At 45.8% G+C, this 27,489-nt stretch overlaps 3 protein-coding genes across 11 annotated transcripts in view; 1 reads left to right on the top strand and 2 right to left on the bottom strand.

The window, feature by feature from the left end:
• On the bottom strand, positions 1 to 9,350 carry LOC129119955 (uncharacterized). Its single transcript, XM_077178229.1, has 5 exons — positions 8,556 to 9,350; positions 8,446 to 8,480; positions 5,110 to 5,325; positions 4,601 to 4,695; positions 1 to 4,046 (listed from the first exon to the last, which is right to left on the bottom strand). Coding segments are annotated over exons 1-5 (786 nt in total). The 5' UTR covers positions 8,558 to 9,350; the 3' UTR covers positions 1 to 3,608.
• Positions 9,101 to 25,848, top strand: DDX11 (DEAD/H-box helicase 11). 5 transcript variants are annotated; one of them, XR_013182268.1, is made up of 26 exons: positions 9,101 to 9,292; positions 9,383 to 9,607; positions 10,077 to 10,163; positions 11,541 to 11,698; positions 12,792 to 12,840; positions 13,372 to 13,479; positions 14,006 to 14,093; positions 14,982 to 15,184; positions 15,743 to 15,895; positions 15,998 to 16,044; positions 16,827 to 16,906; positions 17,679 to 17,723; positions 17,848 to 17,915; positions 18,302 to 18,340; positions 18,791 to 18,914; positions 19,437 to 19,574; positions 20,045 to 20,157; positions 20,488 to 20,560; positions 20,922 to 21,025; positions 21,581 to 21,730; positions 23,641 to 23,709; positions 23,880 to 23,980; positions 24,375 to 24,459; positions 24,792 to 24,943; positions 25,034 to 25,109; positions 25,244 to 25,306. XR_013182268.1 is itself a non-coding variant. In XM_054632202.2 (26 exons), the coding sequence occupies exons 1-26, from the start codon at positions 9,143 to 9,145 to the stop codon at positions 25,542 to 25,544; spliced, it is 2,715 nt and encodes a 904-aa protein (XP_054488177.2). In that variant the 5' UTR covers positions 9,101 to 9,142; the 3' UTR covers positions 25,545 to 25,848. The 5 variants fall into 5 exon arrangements, 3 of the variants coding, with proteins under 3 accessions (XP_054488177.2, XP_077034341.1, XP_077034342.1); XM_054632202.2 differs by lacking the exon at positions 24,792 to 24,943 and adding an exon at positions 25,515 to 25,848 and having other exon boundaries at positions 19,440 to 19,574; positions 25,244 to 25,398; XM_077178226.1 differs by lacking the exon at positions 24,792 to 24,943 and adding an exon at positions 25,515 to 25,848 and having other exon boundaries at positions 25,244 to 25,398.
• Positions 25,793 to 27,489, bottom strand: part of WASHC1 (WASH complex subunit 1) — a 38,120-nt gene continuing 36,423 nt past the window's right edge. For all 5 annotated transcript variants that reach the window (XM_077178228.1, XM_054630966.2, XM_054630971.2 and 2 more), the window contains one exon: positions 25,793 to 26,949. In XM_077178228.1, coding sequence (XP_077034343.1) covers positions 26,798 to 26,949 — 152 coding nt within the window. In that variant the 3' untranslated portion in view covers positions 25,793 to 26,797. The remainder of the gene's footprint in view (positions 26,950 to 27,489) is intronic.

Genomic DNA, 27,489 nt, shown 5'->3' with positions numbered 1-27,489 from the left:
GGTTCAAAAAGACCAGGCTGTCTCTGAATCTCTTTTTCCTTGCTTAGGATGAAATGTGTCTTGCTAAGGACTCCATAGCTTGTGGGAGAGGGCTGGGATGGTTTCAATACACAAAATTTTGCTATAGCATTTTGAGACAGATTTTTTTTGTCTTCAGTAAAAATAGTTCTGTGCAAGATCCACTCAGTGAATGCAAAGTGAGCTGCTAGCAACCAATGCCACACAGAGACCACCTCTGTGGCTGGAAATGTCACACAAAAATCCAAGATACAAATATAGAAACACCACACAATTCTGTCCATGTTCTATGTCAAAGCAGCAACCTGGAAACCCAGAGCCTGACACATATTAAGGGCCTGTACTCTGGTTTTTCTGGTTTTTTTTTCATGTGTGTGGGTGAACTGTAATCACATCTACTTGCTTTGAGAAGAGCAAAATATAATCTGCTGCTCTCAGCACTGAAGCTCATTGAATTTCCTCTCATGCACATGCATTCACATACCCCAGCCTGACAAAGCAGAATTTACTCTGTGTTAAACAAAAAGATAAGGGCAATTGAACTGATCTCAGTGTTTAAATATGCCAAAACATTTTGATGTCTGTAAACCTTGTAAAACAAAGCTGAAAAAAAATTAAGAGCGCTGAATTCAGCTATATACACTGGGCTAAAAAAGGCTCAGCTGGTATTTCCTGAATGTAAGGCCACTGCTACTGTGGGTGTGGAGGAGGAAAAAAATATGTGGGAGTGAGTGGGAAGGAAGCATCATTTAGTTGCTAGACAAGAACATATAGGAAACTCTCTCAAGTGGTAAGAAACCATTTAAATTAAACTAATAATAGCTATCTAGTTCATAAATGTGTGACCCTGGGTCTTTCTGTCTTAATTTTCTTCACTTTTTTTTGCTGTTGCATTTTTAGCTTTCCTGTCTGTAGTCAGGTGCCAATACTGCAGTGAAATATATTGCCAAGTTTATATTTATCTTTGTGCTTCCCATAAACTCAGCACAGATATTTTACCACATCTCTTTCAATTTAGAGGGTTTACCCATTTCCTTTCATGAGACAGAGAGACTACTAAGGGCACAGATTGCCTAACAAAATTCTGAACACAGCTGGACACAATGGTAAATGAATTTATTTCCATAAACAAAAGTCACTTGCCTCACCTCTAGAAGTCAAGTCAGCTCTAGCATCCCACAGCTTTGACTAATGGGCTATGTAAGGAAACAGTACAATATCAGGATAATTAAAACAGATTGAATGCAATCTCTTTTGCATCAATCCAGTTGTAGAAGACTGTAATTTGTACCAGAAGAATGACAACCAACAGCTACTGGAGCCTCATCAGTAGGAAGGCCAAAGGAAATACAGCTCCCATGCACCATGTTAGACCAGTTATAATTTGGGTAATTGCTGCTCTGCTCTTCTTCTCTGGATAGGAATTTTATTTGCTCCTTCCTTCCAGTTCATACCAAGAAAAAATCACAACACAAATCCTTTAAGTGCTGAGTTGTCAGCAAGTTCCTTGAGGTTGTTACTTGACATACACTGTAACACTGACAGAAAGTAATTTCCCCTTCCCTGTCATTGTCAAAAGGTACTAAAACATTCAAATTATTTCTAGAAAGGTGATGCTTATGTATTGGATAAGAAGCACATTTTAATGAATATGTGTGATAAATACCTTGGTTGTAAAGCCTCACCACACACACAGAATAAGGAGATACTTTCTGTGTGTCCTGCACACATAAAGAATGCCTGCTTTTTAATGCTTCAAATTGTTTTAGGAAGTTGATTCTGACCAATTTAGATACCACATTCAAGTGGAGAAAATATTAAATGCTCTCTGTTCTGAGCATCAGGTGATGTTTCCAGCACCTAGGCTTCTAGTGAAACCCTAAGAATTTTGATAGTAAGGGGGGGTGGAGGAAACACCAGCACCCAAAATGTTAAAAAGGGACTGAAGGTTTATAGAAGCCATCAGTCTTGGGGATACTAAACATGCAATACTGACTGATTCATCTATGAGGGCACACAGAAAGCAGTCTGAAGTTCTGTCATTTCCATCCTTTAGATGTGAAAGGCTGCATTCAAACCACTGAAGACATCCCACTCTCTTAGGAGCATGGAATCATTAAGGTGGGAAAAGACCTCCAAGGTAATTGAATCCAACATTTGACCAAACACCACTTTGTCAACTAGACCAGAGCACAGAGGGCCATGTCAAGCTGTTTCTTGAACACCTCTGGAGTCAGTGAGTCCACCACTGCCCTGGGCAGCCCTATACCAGGGCTTGACCTTCCTTCTTCCTCTTTCAGTCAAGAAGGAACTAAGTCCATCTGACTGTTGTGGTCAGCTGTTCTCTCCAATTAAATTATTTTGCTTGTTTACTTTATTTCTCCATATTACAAAATTGAGACTATGTACAGCTACTATTTTTTAAATTTTATGTCTCCTTGTTTACTTCATGTTATCTTAGCAGTTTCACTTTTTATGCCATGTAAGACAGATTTAATGCAAAGTTTGCAGTTAAGTTCATCCCTTGTCTATCCTTGTCACCACTGTTGCTCATTTTCAACAAGGTCTGAGACAAGATATGACTGGGTCCTAAGTGTAGGACACCAGCAATAATCTCCCATTCCCAGGACAATGGAGGACCTGTGATTTTGAGATCTTCCTAAGGACTTCCTTCAATGGATAGACACAGAGCCAATATTTCACTCAGCTGTCTGTGTCACTTAGCAGTGTAAAGGAAAGCAGCATCCCAGACTGAATCCACAGGGATGTTGCTTGGTGTGGTGCATCACTGAGAGAGCTGCCTTTGAGCCCTTTCTCCTGAGAGCCCTTGGTGGAATAGAAAACAAGAAAGCCTGCAGAAGGAAAGGTGAATAGGGGACTTTCACTTCAGGGGTGGTCTCCTGAAAGCAAAAAACCACTGGAGCTTGGACTGAGTTTAAGGTAACACCATCTTTTTCTGAATGGAGGTTCAGACAACCGGAGCTGGTTCTTGCAGAGCTCCCGCTCTCCTTTTAGCAGTAAGTGCAGACTCCAGATGGCTTCACACAGTTTTACTTACAGGCACGTTCAGTGTTCAGAAAAGAAGCAGCACTTCAGCCAAAGTTCCAAGAATCAGATTCTCTGATTTCTTGTGAGAGACAAGAGGCTCTTAATATGAATATTTATCCTGTGTGTTTCATAACTACATTTCAGAAGTAGATATCAACCATGTGCAACCCCAGTACTGCATGGGACCAACAGTTCCCTTGCAGGATGAAGCCTTCCTGCACTTGTAGAGCACCCCTTGTACATCTGTGTATGTATATTCACATACATATTTTCAAAGACAGGTCTTCTCTTAATGCTTTTGAGCAGGAACACCTGCATTTAATGAAGAAAAGCCATCATTGTCCCATGACATCCCTTGAATGACACAACGGACACCATTAATGGTGAGCAAACAGTTTTTACAGTTTTTCAATACATTTACTTCCAAGAGGATACCATCTTTTTCTTTGAATCCTGAGCAATAGCATTTCCCATGGCTCTGTTTCACCATGCATTTGGAAGAGATGGCCTTTCCCCTGTGTTTACCACACTGTTTAGCTGTATCAGTTGGTTGGTGACCAAGACACATTTGCATTGTTCAGAGCCACCAGCAGGGTCATGGCAGCCTTCTGCAACTCTTCCTCCTTCACTGCCTTCCCAACAGACATCAACAACTTCATTGTCTGCAGTGAAGTCTGCACCTGGCTGTCCAGTATCCTCAGGAGGAGATCCTCGATGTCACTGTTGGGCAGGGGTCCTTGCTGCTGGCCACTGGCTGTCACCTCTGTGGCTTCTGGGCCGAAGGGAATTGGTTCTGTGCTCACAGGGAAGGAGGTGGGGCTCACAGGTGCCTCTGTCTCGGGGCTGGAGTGAGGTGTGGGAGGCATGGGGGGAGCTGGCAGGGGGCCAAAGCTGCTGGATGGCATGGCATCACTGCTCACGATGGGGCTGGCACCGGATTGAATGCTTTGTGTCTCTGGGCGTCCTGGGCACACAGTCCTCTGTGGAGGAGAAAACATTCCTCTGGAGAGCCTTAGGAGCAGGCACCTATGCACAGCCCTCTTCTGTGGGTTTAGCTCTCACTGCACAATCTCATCTTTCCCATTTCCTACTAAGATGAGCCCAGGAAAGAAATATAAACCTTCATATCCTTTCTTTGTCAAGTCTCCTCATAAACCTCTCTTGGGATTCACAGCTCTCTTTACTCTCTTCTGGCCTACATAAATCCCCCTTTCTTCTGGAGAAACCTAGATTGTCTCAACTTGGTTGGGAATGAGAGCTAAGGAAGAGGGCTGAGGCGGTCCTCAGAGGTTCATTTTCTTGAAGAATGCCTCCTACAAAGTCTCCTTTTTGGCAAGGGGCTGCAGGTGCCATCTGTGTTAGCTAATCAGCTTGGTGTGAGTGCCCCTGCATGATGGGCTGCCCATGGTTCTCTTCTATCTTCCCTGTCTTTTAGCTTTCTGTCTTCCTACTTACTCGTATTTAGGGCTCTCTCTTTTGCCTATAAATTGCCCAGAGCACACCATAGTCTCCAGGAAACAGCCAAATAACTCACCTTAAGGAAATACTGTTTCATAATACAGCGATAAAGAGAAAAGGTGCAGAAATTGTGGAAGGAAGGGTTTTCTGGCAGTTCGGAGCATATAGGCCCTAGAAAGAGGCAAATAAAGACACAGACCCAGTGACAGACTCCAGTGCTGGCATCCCCCTTTGCAATAACCTCCCTGTGGAGTGACATCCCTCCAAGAAAACCCCCCTGTGTCACATGGGGACCTTTTGAGAAACTCCACTGCTTCTTGGTCATCTTCATGACCCAAGGGACGAGAGGAAGCTGGTCCTAGGGATTGGTCCTAGGGAATCCATTGGATTTCCGTGGATCCAATGAAATGTGAGAGAGGCTGCCCGTGAGCACATGCCTTCTTCTCACTGCAGGATTGCTACCCACCTCTCTCCCCCTACTTCTCCTCCCCAGATCCTGAGTGTTTCCTCTCCCAGTGATCAGGGCCATGCAGGACTCCTGTCCATGTCCAACTGCCTGCCCTTGGGAATCATGGCTGGCTTTACCTAAAGGGATGACTCCGTGGTTTTCGTACTCATCCAGCCTCTGGACAAGTGAGTTCTTGCAGCCGTACAGCTCGCGGAGCTGGCAGGCGGTTCTGGCTTGGATGGTGATCCTCAGGAACTTGAAGAACTGATGGTATTCCTGGTCAGAGAGGGGTGTTCCTGGCTCCTGTGCCTTTGTGCCCCGAGGGCCAGCTATGCAGCCCCAGCCCAAGAGCACTGGTGGAAAATAGAGTGCAGGGAGTCAGAGGGAGAAGGAAACGCTAACCACAACATGTTTGGAAGAGCTGGAGGACTGAACCCACATCTCTGTTGCCTTTTCTGGGTGCAGGATCCAGCACATGGAAAATGAATTAACAAGCTAGAGATGGAAGGTCCAGACCTGTGGAAAATTTGCTTCACTCATGTTGAAAGGAGTGACAGTACATGGCTGAGGGACCTTCACCAAAGCTCTGGAGATTCAAATCTTGAACTGGGAGAAATGTCTTGGAAGTCGTGGCTGAAACTGAGAATATTGCTCTGTTGTTGGTGCTGGAGCAAGTAGACTGTTTCCTTCCAAGATTTTTGGCCTCTGCAAACTCCCTTCCTCTGGCTAAATAGGTCTTCAACCAAGGTCCTCTCTCAGACCTCTTTCTCCTGCTTCCCCTGTTGCTTTGCTGGGCCAACTCTTCCCTCTTAGCTTTGTGGATTAGCTCCTGACCTGTGCCTTAGTGCTCATGTCTGGTTTAATGCACCCAGCTGTCCCTGTCACGGCATCTCCAGCCTCCACCTCTGCTCCAGCCTGTGCCCACTGCATCCAGATCAGACTCCTGTCTGGCTCTTAGGTCGCTCTGTGGCCCTCCTTGATGAATAAAAGACCAACTCCAGGGGTGAAAACTACCAAAATTACAAGCCCATGGATCTCTGCACCTGAGGCATTGGAGGATGCTTCATCCCTTCCTTTTGAGGAGTAATGGGGAGAGTGCAGAGCAGCTGGGTTGGCTGCCCTTCCCCACAGCTGGGTTTGGAGGAGGGACATGTCCTACTCACCAGACAAAGCCAGATAAGCCCACAAGGCCGTCATGGCACTGGGAGCAGTGCCTGTGACAGTTGGGGCCCACTTGCACTGCTGGAGCTGTCACCTGTGCTGCTCTGCCACTGATGTCACAGACACCTGCGTTCCGAACACTCCATCCTCTGCTGCTCCTGCTTCCTCCCTGCTGCCCCCTCCCCCAGGCACTGTTTGTGCATGGACAGGTGTGTGTGACTCCTTCTTTCTGCTCACTGCCAGCCCTGTAAAATCCATCTGGAAAGAGGCAGTCAAACAGCCATTTTTCTGGAGCACAGGACAGGAAATTCTGCCTTTGGGCTGCTGCTGTTGATAATGTGTGAGCAGATCAAATCTTGTCTCTTGCCCAGATCTGTGTGTGCTTGGCTGATCCATTAAGACAGGATCCACAAAGCACTAAACAGGGCTCCAGACATGGCAGAAAACACCAGAAAGAAAGGTGATGGAGAGAAAATGGTTTGAGGAATCAATAGTTTTCTTACACAAAAATCATCAGGAGACATTTTTGGTCCGGAAGTGCAGCAGGACAAACATCCAGACACCTGTGAGAAGGCAGTGAGCTGTCAGGCAGCTCTCTGGACATCTCGTTGACCTGTGTGTGCTACCTGAACTGGCCCTGGTCAATGGACCTGAACAGGGGTGTCACGGTGTGCATGGAAGGACAGACAGAGACCCTGATGCGTGTTTCTGGGCATCATTTTCCTATGGTCTAGGTTACTTTCAGCTCCTAAATACTTATCCTCCTGTAATCCCACCCTACAGCACTGCTACCATGACAAGTATTTATTATGCCTGTTTTCCTTCCTCTGATCAGGACCTGCAGTCCCCAGCTTGGCTTTAACCTTTTGGATGAATGAAGAGAAGCAGGTCTGTGACCAGAAGCAGCACAACACTGAGCCAGTAGAGAGACTGCTCACAAGGTGAGAAATTGCATGGAGCATGTCTGGGAAGGGAAGAGCTGAATGTTGAAAATTTGGGCTGTACCATGCTGCACACTCCACACTCACCCTGCCCCTTCTGCTCCCTCAGTAAATAGATTCTGCTTCCAGGAAGATCTGTAGGCAGAGTATGGAAAAGTCCTGTATCTAAATACCCTTTCAAAAAGACCCTGTCCAAAATGAAATCAATCTTGTGTATTTTTCAGCAAAGAACATACTCATAATGGTAAAAGACATAAACCAAAGTATGGCTTTTTCTTCTTTTTGTGCTGACAATATTTGACAATATTTGAGTCAGTTTGCTGCTTTGAGGTGCTTTTGAGTACCTTTGTTTGTACTGCAAATGTTTTTCAGCCCTGAGTGTTGTAAACAAACTTTGGGGATCGGTATAACCAGTGTAGTAGTGTCTTCCAAAATCTGCAGATCATCTGAAACAGGGGGGTTTAGTCTGCTGCATCACACCTTGTTCCATGTGACAGGATGATGTTCAGTCTGTAAGCAGTGCTGTCCATTGTACCTCACGCTCTAGCATGAATTTCCAACGTGTGTTTCCAAATGAGTATAACCTATGAAAAACCAGGAGCCTCCAAATGTTTCAGTCTAAAGGTTAATAAACCAGTTTATAATTTTACTCAGTTGTCTATCTGTTCTGTAGATGAAATCTAGATACAATTTTCTGCAGAGCTTTCTTTTTAAGGAAAAGGGCTATGACTGCAAGGAAGAAACTAAATGAATAGTCTGAACTTAAATCTGTTTCTCTTTTCTTTCTATTTTCCAAATCTTTACATGGGATAAGGAATTCCTACCTCATGATAGCTAGGTAACACAAAACCAATGGCTGCTCCAGAAAACCTGGATGCAGAAGTGCTTCCAGTTGAAGGGAAGTCTATAGCTTCTCCCAGATTTGTTGTTGCTGATTTGAAACTGCTTCCAACATCGGACATCAACAAAACATGGACAAAAATATAGCCTTATATTATTTAACCCAGAAAGAAAGGATTTGCCCCCAGATGGCCTAACCTGAACCAGTACACGATGAGTTCTCACTGCTGGTCCAGAGACTGATTGCAGTTGTCTTGTTCTTTTTATGCTGCTCTTCTTTAGGTCACTGTTGTTTCCAGGGTATGAACATATACAGTTCAAATACAGGACTGAGTATTATATAAACCCTTTCTATATGGCAGTGTTTTATTACTGTATGTTTCCATCTGGGAAAAATGCCAATCACTTGTTTCTAAAATTTTAAAAGTTTAATAGTAATATAATGGCTATAAAATAGTAATATAATTAGAGTAATAATAATTTGGACAATTTGGATTAGGATAATATGAGACAATAAAAACAAAGACTTACGGAAGTCCAGGTACCTCTTTCTGGGCAAAATAAGCCTGAAAAAGAACACACATTAACAGAGGATTAACCCTTAAAAGCAATAGCCTATTGCATATTCATACACCTCATACATTATGCATATATTCCATTCAAACCCAGGATTCTGTCAGGTCAGTGTCAGCTTCTTCCTCTTAATCCTGGCAGTGTCTTAAGGGCTGAGCGAGGCAGGATGAAGTTCGTTTCTTCTGATGGGAGAGCAATAAATTCTTTTTCTCTGACAGATTTAGGTGTCCTCTAGCTGCTATCTCGGTGCAAGTAGTTTCCTTAAAAAAAGTATCCTACATAGCATAGTTTCTATTTTAACATTATGTCATAACCCAAAACTATATTTAACACACACAATACTCAAGAAAATTACTACAGCATAACTTTCTAACATAATATTTATATTATATTACAATATTAATTTTAATATTTGTGAAAAGCCAATCATAAAATACGCATTTTTCACTCATCCTAAATAAAACTTTTTTTTTTCTTTCTTTTTTTTTTCCTCTGAAATGTAATTTTCTGTCCGTGCGTGACGGGAGGGGACGGGGAAAGGGATGACAGCTCGGGAAGGGAGCTCTGTGCATAGAGAGCAGCGCGGGGCGCTCCTTCCGCTGCGTCACGGGAAGGGGCGGCCGCGGCCGCGGCGCTCGGTTCGAAGCGCGGCGGGATGGAGAGCGGGGCGGCGGCAGCGGGCCCAGTGCCGGGCCGGTTCCCGTTCCCCTACACTCCGTACCGCATCCAGGAGCAGTTCATGGAGGCGCTGTACGGCGCGCTGGAGGCCGGCCGGGTTGGCATCTTCGAGAGCCCCACGGGCACGGTGAGGCGGCGGGGCCGAGCCGCGGCTGCGGCCGGGCGGGGCCGCGGCGGTGGCGGCAGCGCTCCTCACCTTGCCGGCTCTCCGTGACAGGGAAAATCGCTGAGCCTCATCTGCGGGGCCCTGGCGTGGCTCCGGGACTGGGAGGAGAAGCGGCGGCAGGAGGAGGAGCAGCTGCTGGCGCTCGGGGCCGGCGGGCAGGACGGGCTGAGCCCGCAGCAGGCGCGGCCGGGGAGCGCGGACACGGCCGGGCAGCCGGACTGGGTCACGGCCTTCGTGCAGAGGAAAGAGGAGCGGGACATGGTGGACAGGCTGAAGGTGGGGATGCGCTCGTGTGTAGAGGATGGATGAAATAACGAGGGCTGATATCGCATAGACACAGCGTGGCTGGGGCTGGAAGGGACCCTGGGGGTCGCCTAGAACGGCCTCTCCCTAGAGCGCGGTACCCAGTGTCCAGGAGGCTGTTTAGCATCTCCTGGGAACTCCAGCACCTCTCTGGGCAAACTGTTCCTGTATCCTGGATGGTGAGTGGAGAACACGTCAGGCAAATTTGGTGGTGGTGTGTCTTTGACTGCAGGTTGCCCAAGACAGGAAATTACTGCTTTGTATTGCTTTGAGCAGAGTAACACTGTAGGGGAGCACGCAGAGAGAACAGAACCCTGTCCTGGCCCTGTCCCGGAAAATTTGTTTCCCTTACTCTTTTTTCAATGCCCAGAGCCTAAGTAGTGATACCAAGGGTTAAGGACTAAATCCACGTAATCCTGCCTACACTCCCCCATTTTTGTAGGAAGAGCAGATCAGAAGGAAAAAGCGAGAAGATCGTCTTGAGAAAATTCGGCAAAACGTGCAGTTAAAATACGCAGCAAAGAGGAAGGTGAGTTATTCCACAGAGATCAAAACTTTCTGTTTTGGTTACCTTCAGTGTTGTTCATATTTGCTTATGTGTGACTTCACACTGACTTTTCCAACCCATCTGTTTGAGGAGCTCTTTGTATGAGGTTTCTGAAATTGGTCATCTGAAATTATTTGTTAAATTTTAAAAGTGCAGGTGTGAAAAACAATTTGTGCATCAATGATTTTCTGTGACAATTTTTGTGTGTGGGCAGAAATGATGTGTGTTCTGATTGCCTTCTGGCTTTCTGCTTTTCTTTAAAAAGCTTTAATACTCAGAGGCTTTTTTTGGAAAGATCTCTGTTTTATGAAAATATGTGAAACAGTCTGTATTTCTGGAATAAAAATGGTATTAAAGTTCACAGATACATATTTCCTCTCATTTAGGTGCATGAACTGGCCTCAGTGCTCTTGATGGTTTTTGATTATATGAATTATACTTCCCAGAAATACTCAGTTCAGGTCCCCAGATAGATTTATTAGGCTGCCAGGCTATTGATTTCTAGTGTGCTCCATCTCAAATACTGTGTAATGTTTTGGTCAAGTCCTGTCAAAAGGATATGACAGAAATAGTAGAGAATGGCAAATAAAAACCAAATGGAACAAAGAACTTGTCTCTTAAAAGAGACTGAAGAGCATGTGAAATGAGAAGCATGATGAAAAGCAAGAAAGCAACTGAGGCAAATATGATGGAGATTTAGAAAAGCGACTGATTCTTCTTTTCTAAGTTAGTGCTTACTAACTGCATTTTCTGTATATTCCATGGTAATAAAATGCTCATTAACATTGGAAGATACTGTTTTGAGATGGAAAAAAATGAACTTTTCTTTTTTGTGACACAGAAGTTAATCAGAAAACTGTTCTTCAGCAGTTCAACTGAATTTTTGTAGAGAGGTAGACTTGTGTTAGAGTAACAGTCATACATCTGGAGAAAAATCAGGAAGAGAAATCTTGTTCTAAACCAGATGCTGAGCTGATTCTAGCTTTGAGTTAAATGTGCAGAGTGTTTGATTATGTCTTTACATGTTTGTTTGTTCAGGCTTATTTACATACCATTTTCTCTCAGGCAGACATCTTTTATGGGCCACTTTAAGCAGCTAATACTGGATTACATGAACATTTCATTGAGGGTCTATTAGTTCAGCAGGCCTTTTGCAGAGAAGGTCCTTTATGTTTCCCCTTCATAACCATCTGTGTGGGCAGGTCTTTGGTTTTGGTAACAGCTGATTTCTGTAGGGCTGAACAGCTTCAGCCTTCTGTGAGAGACCTGTGCTGTCTTCTGCCCTGTTCATGCCATAAAGCAACCCCTGTGCCACTCTTTTTTTATATGGGAAATGCTGTGCCTTTGTATTCCTTCCAGAGATGTGAGGATGATGAGGCAAAGCGCCTTCTTCAGCTCAGCAAGGAGGCTCTTTCACAGGGAGCTGGAGAGGATGCTCTAGACCAGCTGGATCACAATGAGGAGGAGCTGATTCTTGCTGAATATGAGAGTGATGATGAAAAGAAAGTGGTATCTGGGTAAGGACGGGGACTGAGGGGATTCCATGCTAAGGAAACATTTTCCATCTAATTTTTGTCTTGCCCTGATTAAAGAAGCTGTGCAGATTTTATTAAAAAGTGTCTCTCACCTTTTCAAACAGTGTAAGGTGGTGGTTTTTCTGGGGTTTTATTTAATTGGTTGTCTGGGGGGGATTTTAGTTTGGTTTGTTTTGGTTTTTATAAACTTTTGTTAGACCGATCTGAGTGACCTGAAGTGCTTTCTGAGAAAGTGCATCTTAAAATGTGTAGCAGTGTCCTGCCTTTATCCATGCCCAGCTTCCCAAAGAGTGGCTCTGGATGCTGGGTGAATGACTTGAGATCAAGTTCCTTGCATTAGAAAAGCAGAATGGAACTCAGGATACCAGTCAGCTGTCAGTTCTGCAGATTAGCACTGGCATCTTTTGGTACTCTAAAGGCAGAGATGTTCACATTTCTTTAAGACAGAGCTTTGACATGAAAATCCCATGCACACTTTTGTCTCCCGTGCATTTGCCTTATGCAGAAAGCCAGAAGCCGTACTTCAGCACAGAAAATCAAACACAATTAAATTACAAATTTACTAATTCATGTTTAGACATTTCCTTCTACCTTAAAATTGAAGAACGCTTAACTACTTTTTTTATATGTAAGTAGTTTATCAAACATTAACTGCTGTTGCCTTTGAGGAGCGCAATGGCAGCTGAATGCTTTCCTGAAGCCCTTCTTTATGCAGTATCTGGAGGGTGGTAAATTGCTTCTAATGGGAAAGCTTTACAAAAATAAATAAATAAGGTCACCAAATAATAGTACAGCACTGATTAGCTTATGCCTGAGGCTTAGAGGCTCCTCAATCAAAAGGAAGAAAAAATTCTTGAACTTGGAAAAAAGGCACAATCCGGGAGAGATTTTTCCTTTAAAGAGAACCCTGTTCTTAAAAAGTTAAATTTTCTTTTACCACCTGAGATGAGTTCTGAGGCTCTTTTTTGAGATGACTTAATCATCTCTCTTGAGACCTCACTCCTGTGGTGGAGCTTCATTTGATTCATACTGTCAGTGGTCTGCTGAAAGGAAACTAAGCTTTCTCTTTTCTTAGGCTGGAAGAAGATGATGATGATGATTTGGAAGAGGAGCATGTGACTAAGGTGAGAGGAGGAAATTAAATAGTGCCACTTCATAGAATAGTGTAGGAGTGAGCAGAATGATGGCTTCCTCGCACCTTTCCAACAGTCAGACAGTACAGAAGGATTTAGGAGCTAGCTTCCAAAAGCTGCCAGGTCTGTTGATAAAGATAGCTAGTTCTGCTGTGCTCATCTCCTTCTGGACTACACTGCCTGCCTAAGCAGCTTGCTGTGCTCGTTTTTGCTGTGGCTCGCTGTAAAAGAACACAGCAATAAATAGTGTTTTATTACTCTCCCATGGTGAATCCCTGTTTTATAGAGACCTTGGAAAATTAAATGGCAACAAAAGCAAATGCAGAGGAGAAAACAAAGATGGGGCTTTTAGCCTCAGCAGTTTTAAGGTGACACTCAAACATGTGCCTTCCCTTGTGCTTTTGAAGACTTGAGCAAGGTGAACCTTGCTGAAGTGCTTGGCTGCTTCCTTGTAGGATTGGTCATAGGTAGGGAATGGCTTCCATATTCTTCTTGTCTTCCCTTTGTTGTTCCTCACTGCAGATCTACTACTGCAGCCGCACTCACTCCCAGCTGTCCCAGTTTGTGCATGAGGTGCAGAAAAGTCCTTTTGGCAAGGACACACGTCTGGTCTCCTTGGGATCCAGGCAGGTACGTGCTGCTGTTCTCAGGAACACACTGCCAGGAGCTGTGAGGATCTGGTGCCACAGAAGTCACCTTGGGACAGGCTGAGTCTCCTGTTGAAAAACTAAGGCAGCCATGGGTTGCAACACAGATCTGTGTGGTGTACATCTTTCTGTGAACTCTGTTTTGGTCATTTACCCTTTGATGTAAATACAAGAATATGTTTTACCTTTGCTAATATGGAGTATTACAGATGTCTGAGTCACTGAGAAGGTGCTCCTCTTAGTAAACTAATACTTCTGGCAGCATTTTTCAGAAGCTGTTGTGTAGCAGTGAGCCCTCTTTTTCTCATTTTTTCCTCCTAAGTTTCTGTGAGTTTTGAGCATGTTTATAGCAGTTAGTATATACAATGTCTAACTGGTAGACTTTTCATTTTTGGAGTCTGGCCTGAGATTGCTTTAAAGAAAATCATTTGTTTTACAGCAGGGAGTGCACATGGGGGCACTCAGCTGTGAATTGACTCCCTTCCTCTTCCTCTGTTTGCACGTGCCAGAATCTGTGTGTGAACGAGGAGGTGCGACGCCTGGGCGCTCTCCAGCTCATCAATGACCGCTGCATGGAGATGCAGAAGAACAAACAAGGTAAGAATGCTCCTGTCACTGTCATATTTTCTGAAAAATCCTTTCACCAGGATTTCTTCTCCTGGGAAGCTGAGAAGCCTCAGAGAAAAAGGAATATAATAATTATCTGATTCGCTTCTCCTGTGTTTTGCTGTTTTGGAAAGTGGTTTGGACATTGTTTACCGACTGGTCATTGTTTCTTTGGTTTCATGTGAATTGTTTTAACTTAATGACCAATCACAGCCAGCTGTGTCGAGGCTCTGGAGAGAGTCACAAATTTTTCAGTAGTATCTTGTTAAGCCTTTTGTAAGTACCCATTCTCTATTGTTTAGTATAGTTTAGTATACCATTCTTTAATATAATATAGTAACATAAAATAATAAATTAGCCTTCTAAGAACATGGAGTCAGATTCATCATTCCTCCCCACAATGGGGGACCCCAGAAATACCACATGCTCCCACAGCCTGGGGAAGCAATTCCTAATAAAGGTGTCATGAGAGGGTGGAGACAGTGGGTGCTGCCAGTCAGTTCTAGCAAGAGTGGTAGAAGCTTGAAAATGACAGGTTGGAAGAACAGGAATCCTTGGTGCTTTTCTTGATCTCCAGGCTATGCTGAGATCAGGATAAATCTTCTGAGTGTCTCAAGCTGGTCAGGACTTCTGCACAGAAGGATACTTGTGTTTAACTCAATGCTAGAAATGTTGGAAGATGTCACATGCTAAATCTAACTGGCAAGAGTAGTGTCCACTATGGAAATGGAAATGTTACTGCTGAATAATTTAAAAATAGGTGATAGGTCAGGAATACACAGGACAAAGCTTGCTTTGAAATCCATGAGTTTCTGCAAAATGGTTATTTTAGGCTGTTGTGTGTGTTGCTCATAGCTTTCTTTTGATTTCTGCTGTTAGAAAAGAAGAGCAATGAGGAGAATGAGGGGAAGAAGAGACGTGTGAGTCACACCGTGTGCCCATTTTATTCCTTTGAGCAAATGCAGTTTCTCCGTGATGAAGTTCTGGTGGAAGTGAAGGATATTGAGCAGTTGGTGTCCTTAGGAAGGGAGACCAAAGCCTGCCCATATTATGGGAGTCGATTTGCTATCCCTGCTGCTCAGGTAAGGCTTAAGTTTTAGTGGCGTTAATGCCAGGCACTCTATGAGTGAACTGATGGCCTGCTCCTTCTAGTACTGTCACTTAGACTGGGGAGTCTGTAAACAGGCTGTGTTTCTGTCAGCTCTAGTTTTGCTCAGAAAGCAAAGGAAAATGAGAATTCCCATCAGAAGTTCATAAGGATGCTGTATGTCTCAGCATTTTGAAATACTTGAGCAGTTCAGCAAGTGTGAAGCAATACTGACATACAGGTGAACTCTTAGCTCTTACACCACTCTTCTTCCTTGCTGAGTTCTCCCTGAAGAGTTTCAGTGCCCCAAAGGAGATTTAAAAGGTAACCTAAACCCATATGCAATTGTAGCATAATCATTTCAGCTGACATCCCAGTGCCCCTCTCAAGCATGTGCTCCTGGTTTTGTTCTTACTTTTCCCATAATAAGAGTAAGTCACTTGGCTGAATTCTGCATGGCCCTTTGATAAGGGCTGTTAATGAGTGGTTGTAGAATGCCCAGAGTTTGTAAGGATGAGAGCTGGAATCAGGGCAGTGTGTGCCTCTCCTGTAGCTGGTGGTGCTGCCCTATCAGATGCTTCTGCATGAGCCTACCAGGAAGGCAGCTGGGATCAAGCTGAAGGACCAGGTTGTGATCATTGACGAGGCCCACAACCTCATAGACACCATCACCTGCATCCATAGCGCCGAGGTCAGCGGTTCTCAGGTGAGTCACAGCCTGGCCTGCTAAAGGGGAGGGAGGTTTGCTTCCAGCAGTGCTCCTTCTTCTCTCCTTTATAACAACAGCTTCTGCTTTCTGTTTGTGCAGCTGTGCTGTGCCCACTCCCAGCTGTCGCAGTACATGGAGCGATACAGGTGAGGATCTTGGGGAAAAACAGCTCAGCACAGGCAAGGTCTGTGGATGCCTTGGCTTGCCCCATGGCTGCAGGGTCTTTCTTGCTTTTCCCCAGTGGAAAGTTACTGCATTAAGAGTTCTGCAGATGAAAAGAACACTTGCTTTATTATCTCTGCCTAGAATTCATCTAAGTCAGACTCCTGGGGCTGGTATTAAGCAGCGAGAAGGGGATACCCTGAGGATTCTGTTTTCCCCTTATACACTCAGTTCTTTCCCAATATTGCCCTCTAATCACTTCTACTTTGTGATGCAGAGTTTCAAAAGACTCAGTCTTTCATGTCTCTCCCTTAGTCTTCCATTGTGCTGACTGGCATGATGGTAGAAGCAGGAAGCTCTGAGGAGGAGGCGGAAGCTGTGTGTGGGTTTTGGCTCTGCACCTTGCCATCCCTGCAGTGGCTGATTGTTGTGTTCAATGATAATAACTCTGAATGTTTGGAGCATTATTGCAACAGGGTCTTGAGGCATCACTGCCATTGTAACAAACCAGCTATAATTAATATGCAAGGAGAGGTGCAATGGTAGGAACAGTGGGGGAGAGCATGGATAAATGCTTTGGGATGACCTTGGGCAGGATATCCAGATGACTCTGCCCTGTCACAAACAGAGAGAGTGAACTTGGAAGAAATCTTAGTTCCTGACTCACCAAAATGAAGAAGAGTTCATGTACTTGTTTCTGCAGCTCATCTGCTTTGGTTAGTCCCTGAAGAGGTTTTGGGGCCTAAACATGTCTCATGCTTCATAGGAAACGTTTGAAGGCAAAGAACTTGATGTACATTAAGCAGATCCTGTATTTACTGGAGCAGTTTGTGGCTATGCTGGGAGGTAAGCAAACCTTTTGTATCTTCAGGGATAATGATAAACTCTGAGCTAGTTAGTACTTTCTCAGGACACTGTCCCCCTTCCTCCTCTGCAGGGAAGTGTTGCTTATGTATAGGTTCAGATGCCAGTAGTTTTATTTTGCAGGCTGGTTTGTACTTGGGGAAGTTGACTGATGTATATTGGAACCCTTTACTTAGTTTCACTAGCTTAGGAGCAGCAGATGACATTGTAAGTTGGTAGAGGCAGTTTCCTTTTCTGTGTAGTTTTGAGATCCAGTTGAAATGAGGATGATGTAAAATGCTAAGTGAGGAATACAGCAGATGTATAAAATGTGTAACAGTGTAGCACAAGAACTGCATGAAATAAATCTCCAGGTGGTCTGGTAGCAAGGCCTCTGTGTGTCAGCATGCATCTGCAGAATGAATCTTTCTTGAGTGGTGCCTTTCCTTTGTGAGAAAATATTTTGCTTTGATTTTAGGTCCACAGGAATTTGCAGGGCTTGCTCCTTTGCTCCGATGATCTGTTTCCTAGATCTTAGGAATGTAGGTGGTATTCCTTAGGATGCAGTAGCACTCTTGTTCTATAGTGTAGGGCTACTCTAGGGCAAATTAAAACTGAGTGGGAGCTGGTGTTCTGTCTGCGTAGACACATTTTGCAGATGTGTAGTTACTTCTTGGGTTTCTTGTGCACTGTACCCATCAAGGTCAGTCTTCAGTTTTCTGCTTAATTTTGAAATAGATTCAAGCCTGCCTTGAATTGGTTTCATGCTTTACAGGTAATGTGAACCAGAATCCTGGAAGTCAGGCAGTTTCCCAAACAGGTAAGACAGGAGTGAACTCCTGGGGTATGGATCTATCAGTCAGGGACGTGGATGTGGGCAGTAAGGGGTGCAGGCCCAGCAGCAGCCAATAATTTCTTTTCCCCTTCTCTCTCTTTTCTATCAGGGACAGTACTAAAATCCATCAATGACTTTCTATTTCAGAGCCAGATTGACAATATCAACCTCTTCAAGGTAATGCAAATGTTGTGGCACAGGTGGTGGCGACTTGTTTGAGATTATTGTGTGAAAGCTGGAAGTAGAGCCAAAGCCCATGCTTTCTAACTGTCTGTAAGGCAAAGCTACACTGTAAGGGCTGTCATGCAGAAATTTTGCTACCCCAGTAACCTAACTCTCCCCCTTGAACCTCCAGACACAGCACCTCAACACTGTGGGATGTCATGGTAACAAACATTTCTCACATTGTAATAAACTCTTCTCTGGCTGGTGGTGCCCACAAAGAGCTGTGCAGCTCTCCCCAAAAGCACAGCAACTGACAGCCTTGCTGGGCAGGGATCAAGGGCAGCAGGATGCAGAAGGGGTGCTGAATGCCAGTTCATTTTCCTGTCCTCCTCCAACAGGTTCAGCGCTACTGTGAGAAGAGCCTTATCAGCAGGAAGGTACTTGCCCTGGGGTTTCATGGTCAGCAGTGCTCCAATGCTGTTTCACACCTGCACTTTGAGATGGAACATGCAGCAGCTGGGTGGGAGCTTGTCTTCTCCATCCTGTTCTGCAAACAAACTGGTTCCTTTAAAAAGTACTATATGGGCAGGGTAACTCTTGCTTATCCAGAAAAGAAAAATACAATGTGCTTTGCCACAGTATTCCAGTGGGTGCCAGTTCTGTGCTGCTTGGCCTCAAATTTGCCAGCCAGGTAGGCTGCCTTGCAGTGGAAGAACAGACATCAGAAACTTGTTTTTCTTTTGATTCAGTGGGTGTAGGAAAGTAATGGGAGCTGATACATTCTGATTAGGCTGGTTTGTGAACACAGCAGCAGGCCAGCAAATCTGTCTTATCTTCTCTGATTACTGCTGTTGGTAGTCTTAGTATTTCTGGCTTTTGTTTGGCAGCTTTTTGGGTTTGTGGAGCGATATGGGGGCTCTGCCTCAGCTCTGAAGACCAACAAGGAGAACCAGAAGGTGGCTGGTTTGCAGGACTTTCTTCTGACCCTTCAGCAGGGATCTGATAAGGAGGGTGAGTTCAGGCATCCTCTCCTTGTGCATCTGTGGGCAGAGTGAGGATGTGGAACCCACATCTCTGCATGAGGAAAGGGAGGAGGCAGATGTGCAGAATGAGAGGCTGAAGAAGGTGTCCTCCTGCATGGGTGTTTTTAACAGGTCTCACTAGCTGATGTACAACTGTACATTGGATTAGTGAGGTCCCTTTCAAGCTGAATGATGTAATTCCATGTTCACACCACATACACTCAAGCTTTGCACTTCTGTGACCTGCTGGCTCTGGGACCTGAGCTACTGTGTGTAGTAGCTCTGCTGCGTGGTGTCATCCACAAAAATCAGATTTTTTTTTTTTTTTTTTTTAATTTAGCAATGAGACAGAATTTGGATTTTTCCCTTTAATGGGTATTTATTCTCTGCCTGCATATTGTATTCTCTGCCAGGTATTGTTTTCCTGTAGAGCATGTTCCGTGCTTAACCCCTGTCTTTAGAAGTGTGGCCTAAGTTGCCTTGCCTGCCTCTCCTTTCTTTTTTGGGCCAGCAGGTGCCCCCCAGAGCCCTCCCGTGGAGGCTGAGCACGACCAGCTCCGAACTGCCTCTCCACTGATGCAGATTGAAGGATTTCTCTCAGCCCTCACAAATGCAAACCAAGATGGCAGAGTCATTCTCAACAAGCAAGGTACTGGAAAGGGTGAGCTGGGGAGGGGTGGCATGAGTTACTCACAAGCGGGTTGTTTCACTGGCACTGAGGGAGGAGATATAAGAGTCTCTGGGGAACCTGGAACCTGCATTTGTGCCATCTGTGATGTAGGCTGGCAGGCTTGGTCTGTCTGAGGATGCTTATGATCCCAAGGGAATTTTTAACCAAGGGCATTGGGGCCAGGATTTGCAGAGGTCTGCTCCCACTTTGGATGTCAAGTTTTGTCTTGCAATTTACTGCACCTGTTGTACAGCTCCAGGGAGATTAGGAAGCAGAAGGTAACTTTCAGGTTGGCATTACCTGCTGCTGCCTCTGTCTGTGTTGAACAGCAAGTCTTTACTTTAAGAGGTGGGTACCTGCCAGAGTACCCAGGTCAGGAGGGAGAATCTCTCATATCCCTGAATTTGTGTCACAGCTTGCTCCTGACTGCTCTTCTCTCCTTTTCCCAGGCACAGTTGGTCAGAGCAGCCTCAAATTCCTCTTGCTGAATCCAGCTGTCCACTTTGCCAAGGTTGTGGAAGAATGCCGTGCTGTCATCATTGCTGGAGGCACCATGCAGCCGGTGAGGGAATGAGGATGCTGTGCTGGGCTCTCAGCAGGTCGGGGGTGCTGTCAGCAAGCCGGGGTGGGCAGAGAGCAGCCAGGCTGAGCCGGTGGTGGGTTGGAACTATCACGGAGAGCAGAGGGAGGAGCTCGTGATCCATCCTAGCTCTGCAAGGCCGGGAATCCCACTGGGATCGTGCCACGGGAGCTTTGCAGAGCCGGTGCCGCTGTGTGCGGGCAGAGGGCGCTGCCGCTCCTTTGCTTGACCGGCAGTGCTGCTGCTGCTGCTGGTGGTGTAGAGGTTTTTGGGACACTGGTACTTCACTTGCCTTTGTTTTGTGGGTTTTAGGTGGCTGATTTCCGAGAGCAGCTGCTGTGCTGTGCTGGCGTGGACCCTGCCCGTATCGTGGAGTTCTCCTGTGGTGAGTGTGCAGTGCTGGCAGGGAGGGCTCAGCAGTGGAAGGGCTGCAGTTTGCCTTTAGCACTATTCTGTCAGCACTCAGAGCAGTGTGGCATCTTTCCTAAAAATCAGGGCAGCAAAGGGGTGTGAGTTCCCTTTCACTCTGAGCTTCCCCTGTAGTCTTGACTGGTATTAGCAGGCAGTGTGCCATGCCTTCCTCCCAGAGGCCGAGGGGATGGAAATTGGAGCAGCTGAGTGACTTAGGCACTTTGGCTTAGCCAAGCAAACATTTGCCTCTGTCACTAGAATGCAATTCAAGTTCTTCAGCTCATGGGGTTTGTGCCAACAGCAGTGATGTTGACTCTCCCTGTTTTTGTCCCCAGGACATGTGATTCCTCCAGAAAATATTTTACCCATCATCCTCTGCAGTGGTCCTTCCAACCAGCAGCTGGAGTTCACTTACCAGACCAGAGACCTGCCTCAGATGGTCAGTTTGCCCTTTGTTCCCTTCCTTGGGATCTCTTTTTTTGCTTCACATGCTTATATTTCAGAGCAGGGTATACTGTGTGTTTAAGAGGGGGGCTGAGCAAAAGCCATGGCAAAGGAAATCCCAAACCACAGAAGCAGCTGCAGGTGTTTTGGCACATCTTCCTTCTTCCTGTGGCAGGCCAGTGGGCACCCAAGGCTAGACACTAGGTCTGCTCTGTCTCTGCACAATCTCAAGCAGATGTGCTAACCAGCTCTCAATATCTGTTCTAATAGGACAGCTTCCATCCACTGAGGCAAACCTTCCTTTCCTGAATGACCACAGCTCCACAGCCAAAACAGAAACCCTAGGCTAGGGAAGAAGGCCAAGCAGTGAAGAGCTTTTTAGTGATACCCAGCTCCTCATGGGAGTTCTCACAGACCTGGCATATTTCCCACTTTTTTTTCCTCCCCTAAGTCATGTCAAGGAAGGTGTGATCCTGGGATTGAGCAGAGAATTGGAGCAGCAGTAGCTGGGGCTCCTGTCAGCTGCAATATGCTCTAATCTCTCTTGCAGATGGATGAGACAGGTCGAATCCTTTGCAACCTGTGCAATGTGATCCCGGGAGGTGTGGTGTGCTTCTTCCCCTCCTACGAGTACGAGAAGCAGGTGTACGGACACTGGGAGAAGACAGGGCTGCTCTCCCGCCTGGCAGCCAGGAAGAAGGTGATTGTGCAGCCAGGACAGTTGGGACTTCCCACGGAGGTGTCAAAACCCAAACAATCCCATATGCATTATGGACCTCTCTCTGAGTTGTTCCCATGCTCTGTGCACAGAGCAGAATGGATGTTTATCCAGCTAATCCCTCCAGGAACGAATAAATTACACTTCCTGGGTGGCTGAGCACTGAGCTGCTATCTAAATGAGATTGATTGCAGCTATACATCCTTGAAGTGCACACTGTGTAATGGCCATGGGGGCAGACAGTCTTTGCTATCCATAGCAGGCTTGTTCTCTTGTGGCTAGGAGGGGCTGTTCAGGTTGAACTCCTGCAGGGAATTAGTTTTTCCCAGGCTCATCTGTGTGTCCCTTGAGCACAGACCAGCACAGCCAAGGGCTGGGCAGAGTGAGACAACAGTGCAGTTCATAAGACAAATGGCATTTTGCTATCTGCCAGAAGTAGAGATGAGAACTGGAAGACTAGCAGTGGTGACTCCTGTTGAAGGAGCAGTGAGAAACATTAAATAGGGAGATCACTGCAAATATGAAGTCTTTGCAATGACTCTTAACAGGTATTTGAAAGCTGGGTATGGAAAGTCAGGCAGGTTGTGGTACAGGGATCTTGGATCATGTGCCAGGGGAAAAAAAAATTACATATACCCTGGCTGTGACTTGTGTGTCCCGAAAGCTAAACAACTTACCACAGTCCCAGATATTTCACAGCCTTGGTGATTCTTGGCAGTCTGGCACATGGGGCAGCCTGTAGGTTTTTGGGTGGAAGCACTGTGCTTCATTTTCTCTGTGTTTGTAGAGTTACCACTCTGAGTGCCTTTCAGCTGTGTCCTGTCAGGGTCCCAATGCTCTGCCTGGTTCCTCCAAGGTTTTGGGCCACAAACAGTTTGTTCCAAATTTCAACTCTGAATTGTTCTTGTTTTACTTCTGCAGTCTCCAGAAAATTGGATATGCATTAGCAAGGCAATTGGGTGTAAGTGCAGCAAGTGAGACTTTCAACTGCCCACACACAAGATCAAATCTTAGCAGGGGAAGGTTCAAGACTTTCCCGAGGTTGCTGTGGTGAGATCACACTGAGATTATATACAAATCACACAGGGAAAGTTGATTTAAATCAGAAGCTTAAATAGCTACTTTTCAAAAAGTGAGTTTTGGCTTATATTTGTAATTACCAGTTATTTTTCTACTGAAAGACTGATTTTGACTGGTAAAATTTTATATTACTTCTTGCTAACCAAAGGTAAACACATTCTGTAGGTTCTTTACTGTTGCAGAGAAGACAGATGTTGGACCTCTTGTTTACTAGGAAAACTACTTGTGTTTTAGGCCAAGGTACAGCACCTGTAAAATACAGCTTAATTAACTGCAGAGGTTTTCAGTAACTAATTAGGTGTGCTAGAATAATATAAAGATATACTACTTTATTTAGACTTTGCATGAAAAGCTAATTTATTCACTGTGCAAGGGGAGCCCCTGCTTGGAATTAATTGATGATTCAAATTGATTGGTCCTGTCCCTATCCTCCAATATCTTGCAGCTGTAGAGTCCCCTGACCCCAGAGAGTCTTGATTCCTAGGTGCAAGAGGTGCACATTGCTGTTTTGCCTCTCAGCTCTTGGATGACTTGTAACTTCTTGCAGTATTGAACAAGTCTCCCAAAGCTGAAAGGGAATGTTGGAGGGGCAGGAGCAGCTGCTGCTCCCTTCAGAGCCCAGCAGAAAAGAGCCATAGTGCATTTTCAGGGTGGAGGAAAGGCACTGGTTAAGTTAGTTTTTCAGGCAATTTTCCCTTCCATGACCTCAGTTCCATATGTTGTTTAATGGCATGGGGGTAAAATTATTTGCTTTCTTTAAACTGTTTGCTTCCTATTGCTGTGTTGCTGAACTGATGAACTGTGCTTGACAGATCTTTCAGGAGCCTAAGAAAGCCAACCAGGTGGAGCAGGTGCTAGTGGAATATGCCAAATGCATAAAGGTAAGCTGAGCAGGCAGTCTGGTGGAAGTGTGGCAGCCCAGCAGGTATGGGAATGCTGTGAAGGAGGGGGCTTTTAACAAGGAAAGAAGGCTCTAGCCTAGGTGTGGGAGTGTTTCTGAAGCACAGAAATCTTCCCTGCTCTGATTTAAGTTGCTGTCCCTCTCCTGCAGCGCTGCAGCCAGACAGGAGGACAGATGACGGGGGCCCTGCTGCTTTCTGTAGTTGGAGGCAAAATGAGTGAAGGGATCAATTTCTCTGATGACCTGGGAAGGTAAGGTGACTTCTCCTTGGAAAGCCAGCTGTGGCTTGTGCTGTAGTGACTCCAAGCAGGATGAGCACATTAGTACTTGCATGGGGAATGTGTACTTAACTGATGCTTAAAGGAACAGGAAGGGTCTGCCGAGTGATGTAAAACCTGCCTGTCCAGGCCACTCTTCTGTGAATAATGCAGTTAGGCTTGCTGTGCTGGATAATCCCTTGTTCTGGCACCCTGAATCCCTCTGCAGCTCTGTTCAGCACATGCTTGTCAGACTGCTGTGCTTTATTGTTGCCTTTGGTTTGCAGGGCTGGCTGTCTTTCAGGGGTGCAGTGACCTCTAATTTATCAGTCTGTTGGCAAAGTGCCCTAGGATGAGACATTAAGAATAATGCAGTCCTCCCTTGCAGGTGTGTGATTATGGTGGGAATGCCTTACCCCAACATTAAATCTCCAGAACTCCAGGAAAAAATGACTTGGCTTGACAAAACAATGGTAGGAGGCACTTACACCTCTGTCTCTTTCAATTCTGCTTTATAGTACTAACTTCCCAGCACATGAGTCCCAGAGCTGCCTTCAGAGGTTTTATTTTCCTTTAGCTTGCCCTCATTTTCCAGACAGTGTGGTACTGAGGGCACAGTCTTCTCTAGGCTGCTCCTGGACAGGTGACCCTAAACACAGAGAAGTCTGGTGGAGGGAAATGCCACCAGGACTTGCTGGCAGCTCTGAGCTCCAAGGGGAGCAAGGACCCTTCAACCCATAGGGGGTGGCAGGGTGGTAGAAGCTGCTTGCCAGGATTATTTGTCTCTTCTCATTGCTCACTGGAGGTGCTGTTCCTGGGGACAAGATTTCTGCCTTCAAGGGCACCTTGGGTTGGCTCTTTGTGAACGCTCAACACAGTTTTCTGACTGCAGCCTTTCTTCTGTTCCTCCTTACTCTCCACTTGGGGTCTGCCCGGCTACCCGCTCACCCTGCAGGGGTAAAAGTATTCACCTCACTTTGTCAGCAAGATTCCTCAATTTGATTTACATCTGCCTTGTGTTCAGACTTTCCTGTTTCTTCTTTCCAGCCCAGAGCTGGTGGCCAGGCACCGAGCAGAGTGCTGATTGAAAACCTGTGCATGAAGGCAGTAAACCAGTCAATAGGTAAATCATCCTTCCTTGGACAGGCTGGGGGATAGCCAAATACACTGGAGGAGGAGGGCAGGAAAAAGGATGCATTACAGATGATGGGAACAAACAACTGAGTGGGCCATTCTTTGTTTTTATCCTCTGAACAGGCAGAGCCATTCGCCACCAGAAGGACTTTGCAAGCATCCTGCTCCTGGACCACAGGTACGCACGCCCTGCCATCTTTAACAAACTGCCCCAGTGGATCAGGGAGAGGACCCAGGTGAAACCTGCCTTTGGATCAGCGTTTGCTGAGTTAAGAAAGGTCAGAATTCCTTGTATTTTGTGTCACTATTCCCCATTGTCCTCATCTGGACCTTTTTAGAGCTTTCCCTTTAGAGTAAGGCCGAGGATAAACTGCCTGGTTTTGTGTGTTCCCAGTTCCATCGAGGCAAGTTGGATGCTTTGTGATGTGGAGCAGAGAACAGACAGTGTTTATCATTATGACTTATATCTCTGAAGACTAGGTAAAGTAACACAAGTTGCTGCTTTTCTGTGCCATGGACTTCATAAAATCTCTGCCTTCTGCATCCTTTGTGGATATTTACTGTTCAGTATCTGAGTGCTATGATGGTGAGAGAGAGCCTTCAGCACCACAGGCAGGAGGGAAACTGGTTGTAGGACTGAGGCAGGTGAAGAGAGTAGCAGCAGGCACCTACTTGTTTACAGCTGTTAAGGTTTTATTTAAATTGATTAAATACTTTCAATAAAAACACTCAAGTATGGCGAGTATTATTTAAGTACACTTAAGTATGGGGAGTAATTATTTTGACTGAACACATATGATTTTTTCCCATCAACCACCAAGTGTAGGAGGCCTGACTGACCAATGCCATCATTGAGCTTTTCACAGGAATTTTAAACTAGCAGGCCACTAATTTATGTCATATTGGAATAACACACAGTGGTAATGGAGCAGCTGTGGGTAACGTTTTTTCTCACCCTCTTTCTGCCTGGCTTCAAGCAGCCAATAGATTGAAGCATTTCATTCTTACAAGGGAAATAAAGATATGGCCACAATACAGAACTTCTCCTTTGATCATGTTTAAGCACAGGATTGCTTTGCTCTTTTTAACCCCTAAGCTTCTAAATTCAAAGTAACTTCTTAAATTTAACTTTCCTGGGGGTCTTTCCAGGGTTATGGGTCAGTGCTGGAGGGCAGCAATAACACCAGGGACAGCCACATAATCCCTCAGCTGTTTCCAGGTACCTCTGTCATCCTGAGCAAGTCTCATCTCAGAAGCCCTGTTTGCTTCTTTTCCAGTTTCAGCAGCTGGATGCCACCTCTCCAGGCTCTTCACAAGAAAGTACTTATGGCACAGAGCTGTTACCCACTCCCTGTATGTTAATTAGCCCCACAGGGAAAGAAACAGGTGCCTCTCAGAAACTTCCATTGTGAGTCACCTGCCCCTTGAGTAGGTCCAAACCCTGTGGTCTGCACAAGCTCTGCCTTCAGGGAGGGGAGCACCTGCTTCTAGCAGCTGGTGCCCTCCAGCCTTACAGCCTGGGCTGTAAGGCTGGACAGCTGGGCTTTCCTTTTACACACTCTTAATTAATGACACTTCCCACTCTTACCAAAGTGAAGACAGGAAGGACCTGCTTCCTTCAACTTCATGAAAATTTTTCAGGCAGCAAGTTTCACACTAATACTCAATGGATCCCATCTATGACTCCCAGTCATCCTCATCCTCCTCACCCACGGGCTGCTGTGGGGGTGGGAGGGGTGGTATTGAGTCCGACATGCGAGCAAAGGCACCAGCAGGACTGCCAGGAGCATCCGTGTTCCCAGAGGCTCCTGGGCCTTTCCCTGAAATACCTGTGAGAGAAGGAAATCACCACTGAGTGACACCTGGGGACTAGAGACCAAAGAGATTCAGCAAAGGGGAGGGGGAAAGCCATGCTTTCACCACCCAGGTAACCAGAACAGCCAACATGTTTAATGCTGCCATAGTCTTATGCCAAGGTTCAACTGCAGCTCCCCCTGAGCAAGTCCCTGCTGTCATCTGTCCAGCACTGAGGTGTGACCTTCAATCTAAATGCCCCAGAAACCTCCCATGGCATCTCAAGTGCCCATATGGGCCTCTGGCAGTGGGCCAGCTGCCCAAGCACTGGATCAGAAAAGACACTGCTGTCCCTTCTGCACAAGCAGCTTTCAGGGTCCATCCTCTGAAACATACAAACTCCTCCAGTGCCTCCAGCTGGACTTGAGGTGGAGATTCCTCTGCTCATTCTCTGCAAAGACACTCCCAGCTATACTGTGGTACACTGCCCAGGAAAATCTCTGTTCCTGTTTCCAAGGCTGTGGCTGACACAACCTGGGTACCAGGGAGTGCTCTCTGTCTTTGCTAGGGGAAGA

This window comes from Agelaius phoeniceus, chromosome 5 (assembly GCF_051311805.1).
Source record: "Agelaius phoeniceus isolate bAgePho1 chromosome 5, bAgePho1.hap1, whole genome shotgun sequence".
Lineage (NCBI taxonomy): Eukaryota > Metazoa > Chordata > Aves > Passeriformes > Icteridae > Agelaius > Agelaius phoeniceus.
Note: the sequence above shows the minus strand (reverse complement) of the source record. Positions and strands in the feature narration are given on the sequence as shown.

Coding starts and splice junctions, on each gene's coding strand:
- DDX11 (XM_077178226.1), top strand. CDS start 9,143: ATGGAGAGCGGGGCGGCGGCAGCGGGCCCAGTGCCGGGCCGGTTCCCG. Junction 9,608..10,076: donor ACATGGTGGACAGGCTGAAG/GTGGGGATGCGC, acceptor CCATTTTTGTAG/GAAGAGCAGATCAGAAGGAA. Junction 10,164..11,540: donor AATACGCAGCAAAGAGGAAG/GTGAGTTATTCC, acceptor TATTCCTTCCAG/AGATGTGAGGATGATGAGGC.
- LOC129119955 (XM_077178229.1), bottom strand. Junction 4,696..5,109: donor CCACGGAGTCATCCCTTTAG/GTAAAGCCAGCC, acceptor GCCTCTTTCTAG/GGCCTATATGCTCCGAACTG. Junction 4,047..4,600: donor TGAAACAGTATTTCCTTAAG/GTGAGTTATTTG, acceptor TCTCCTCCACAG/AGGACTGTGTGCCCAGGACG.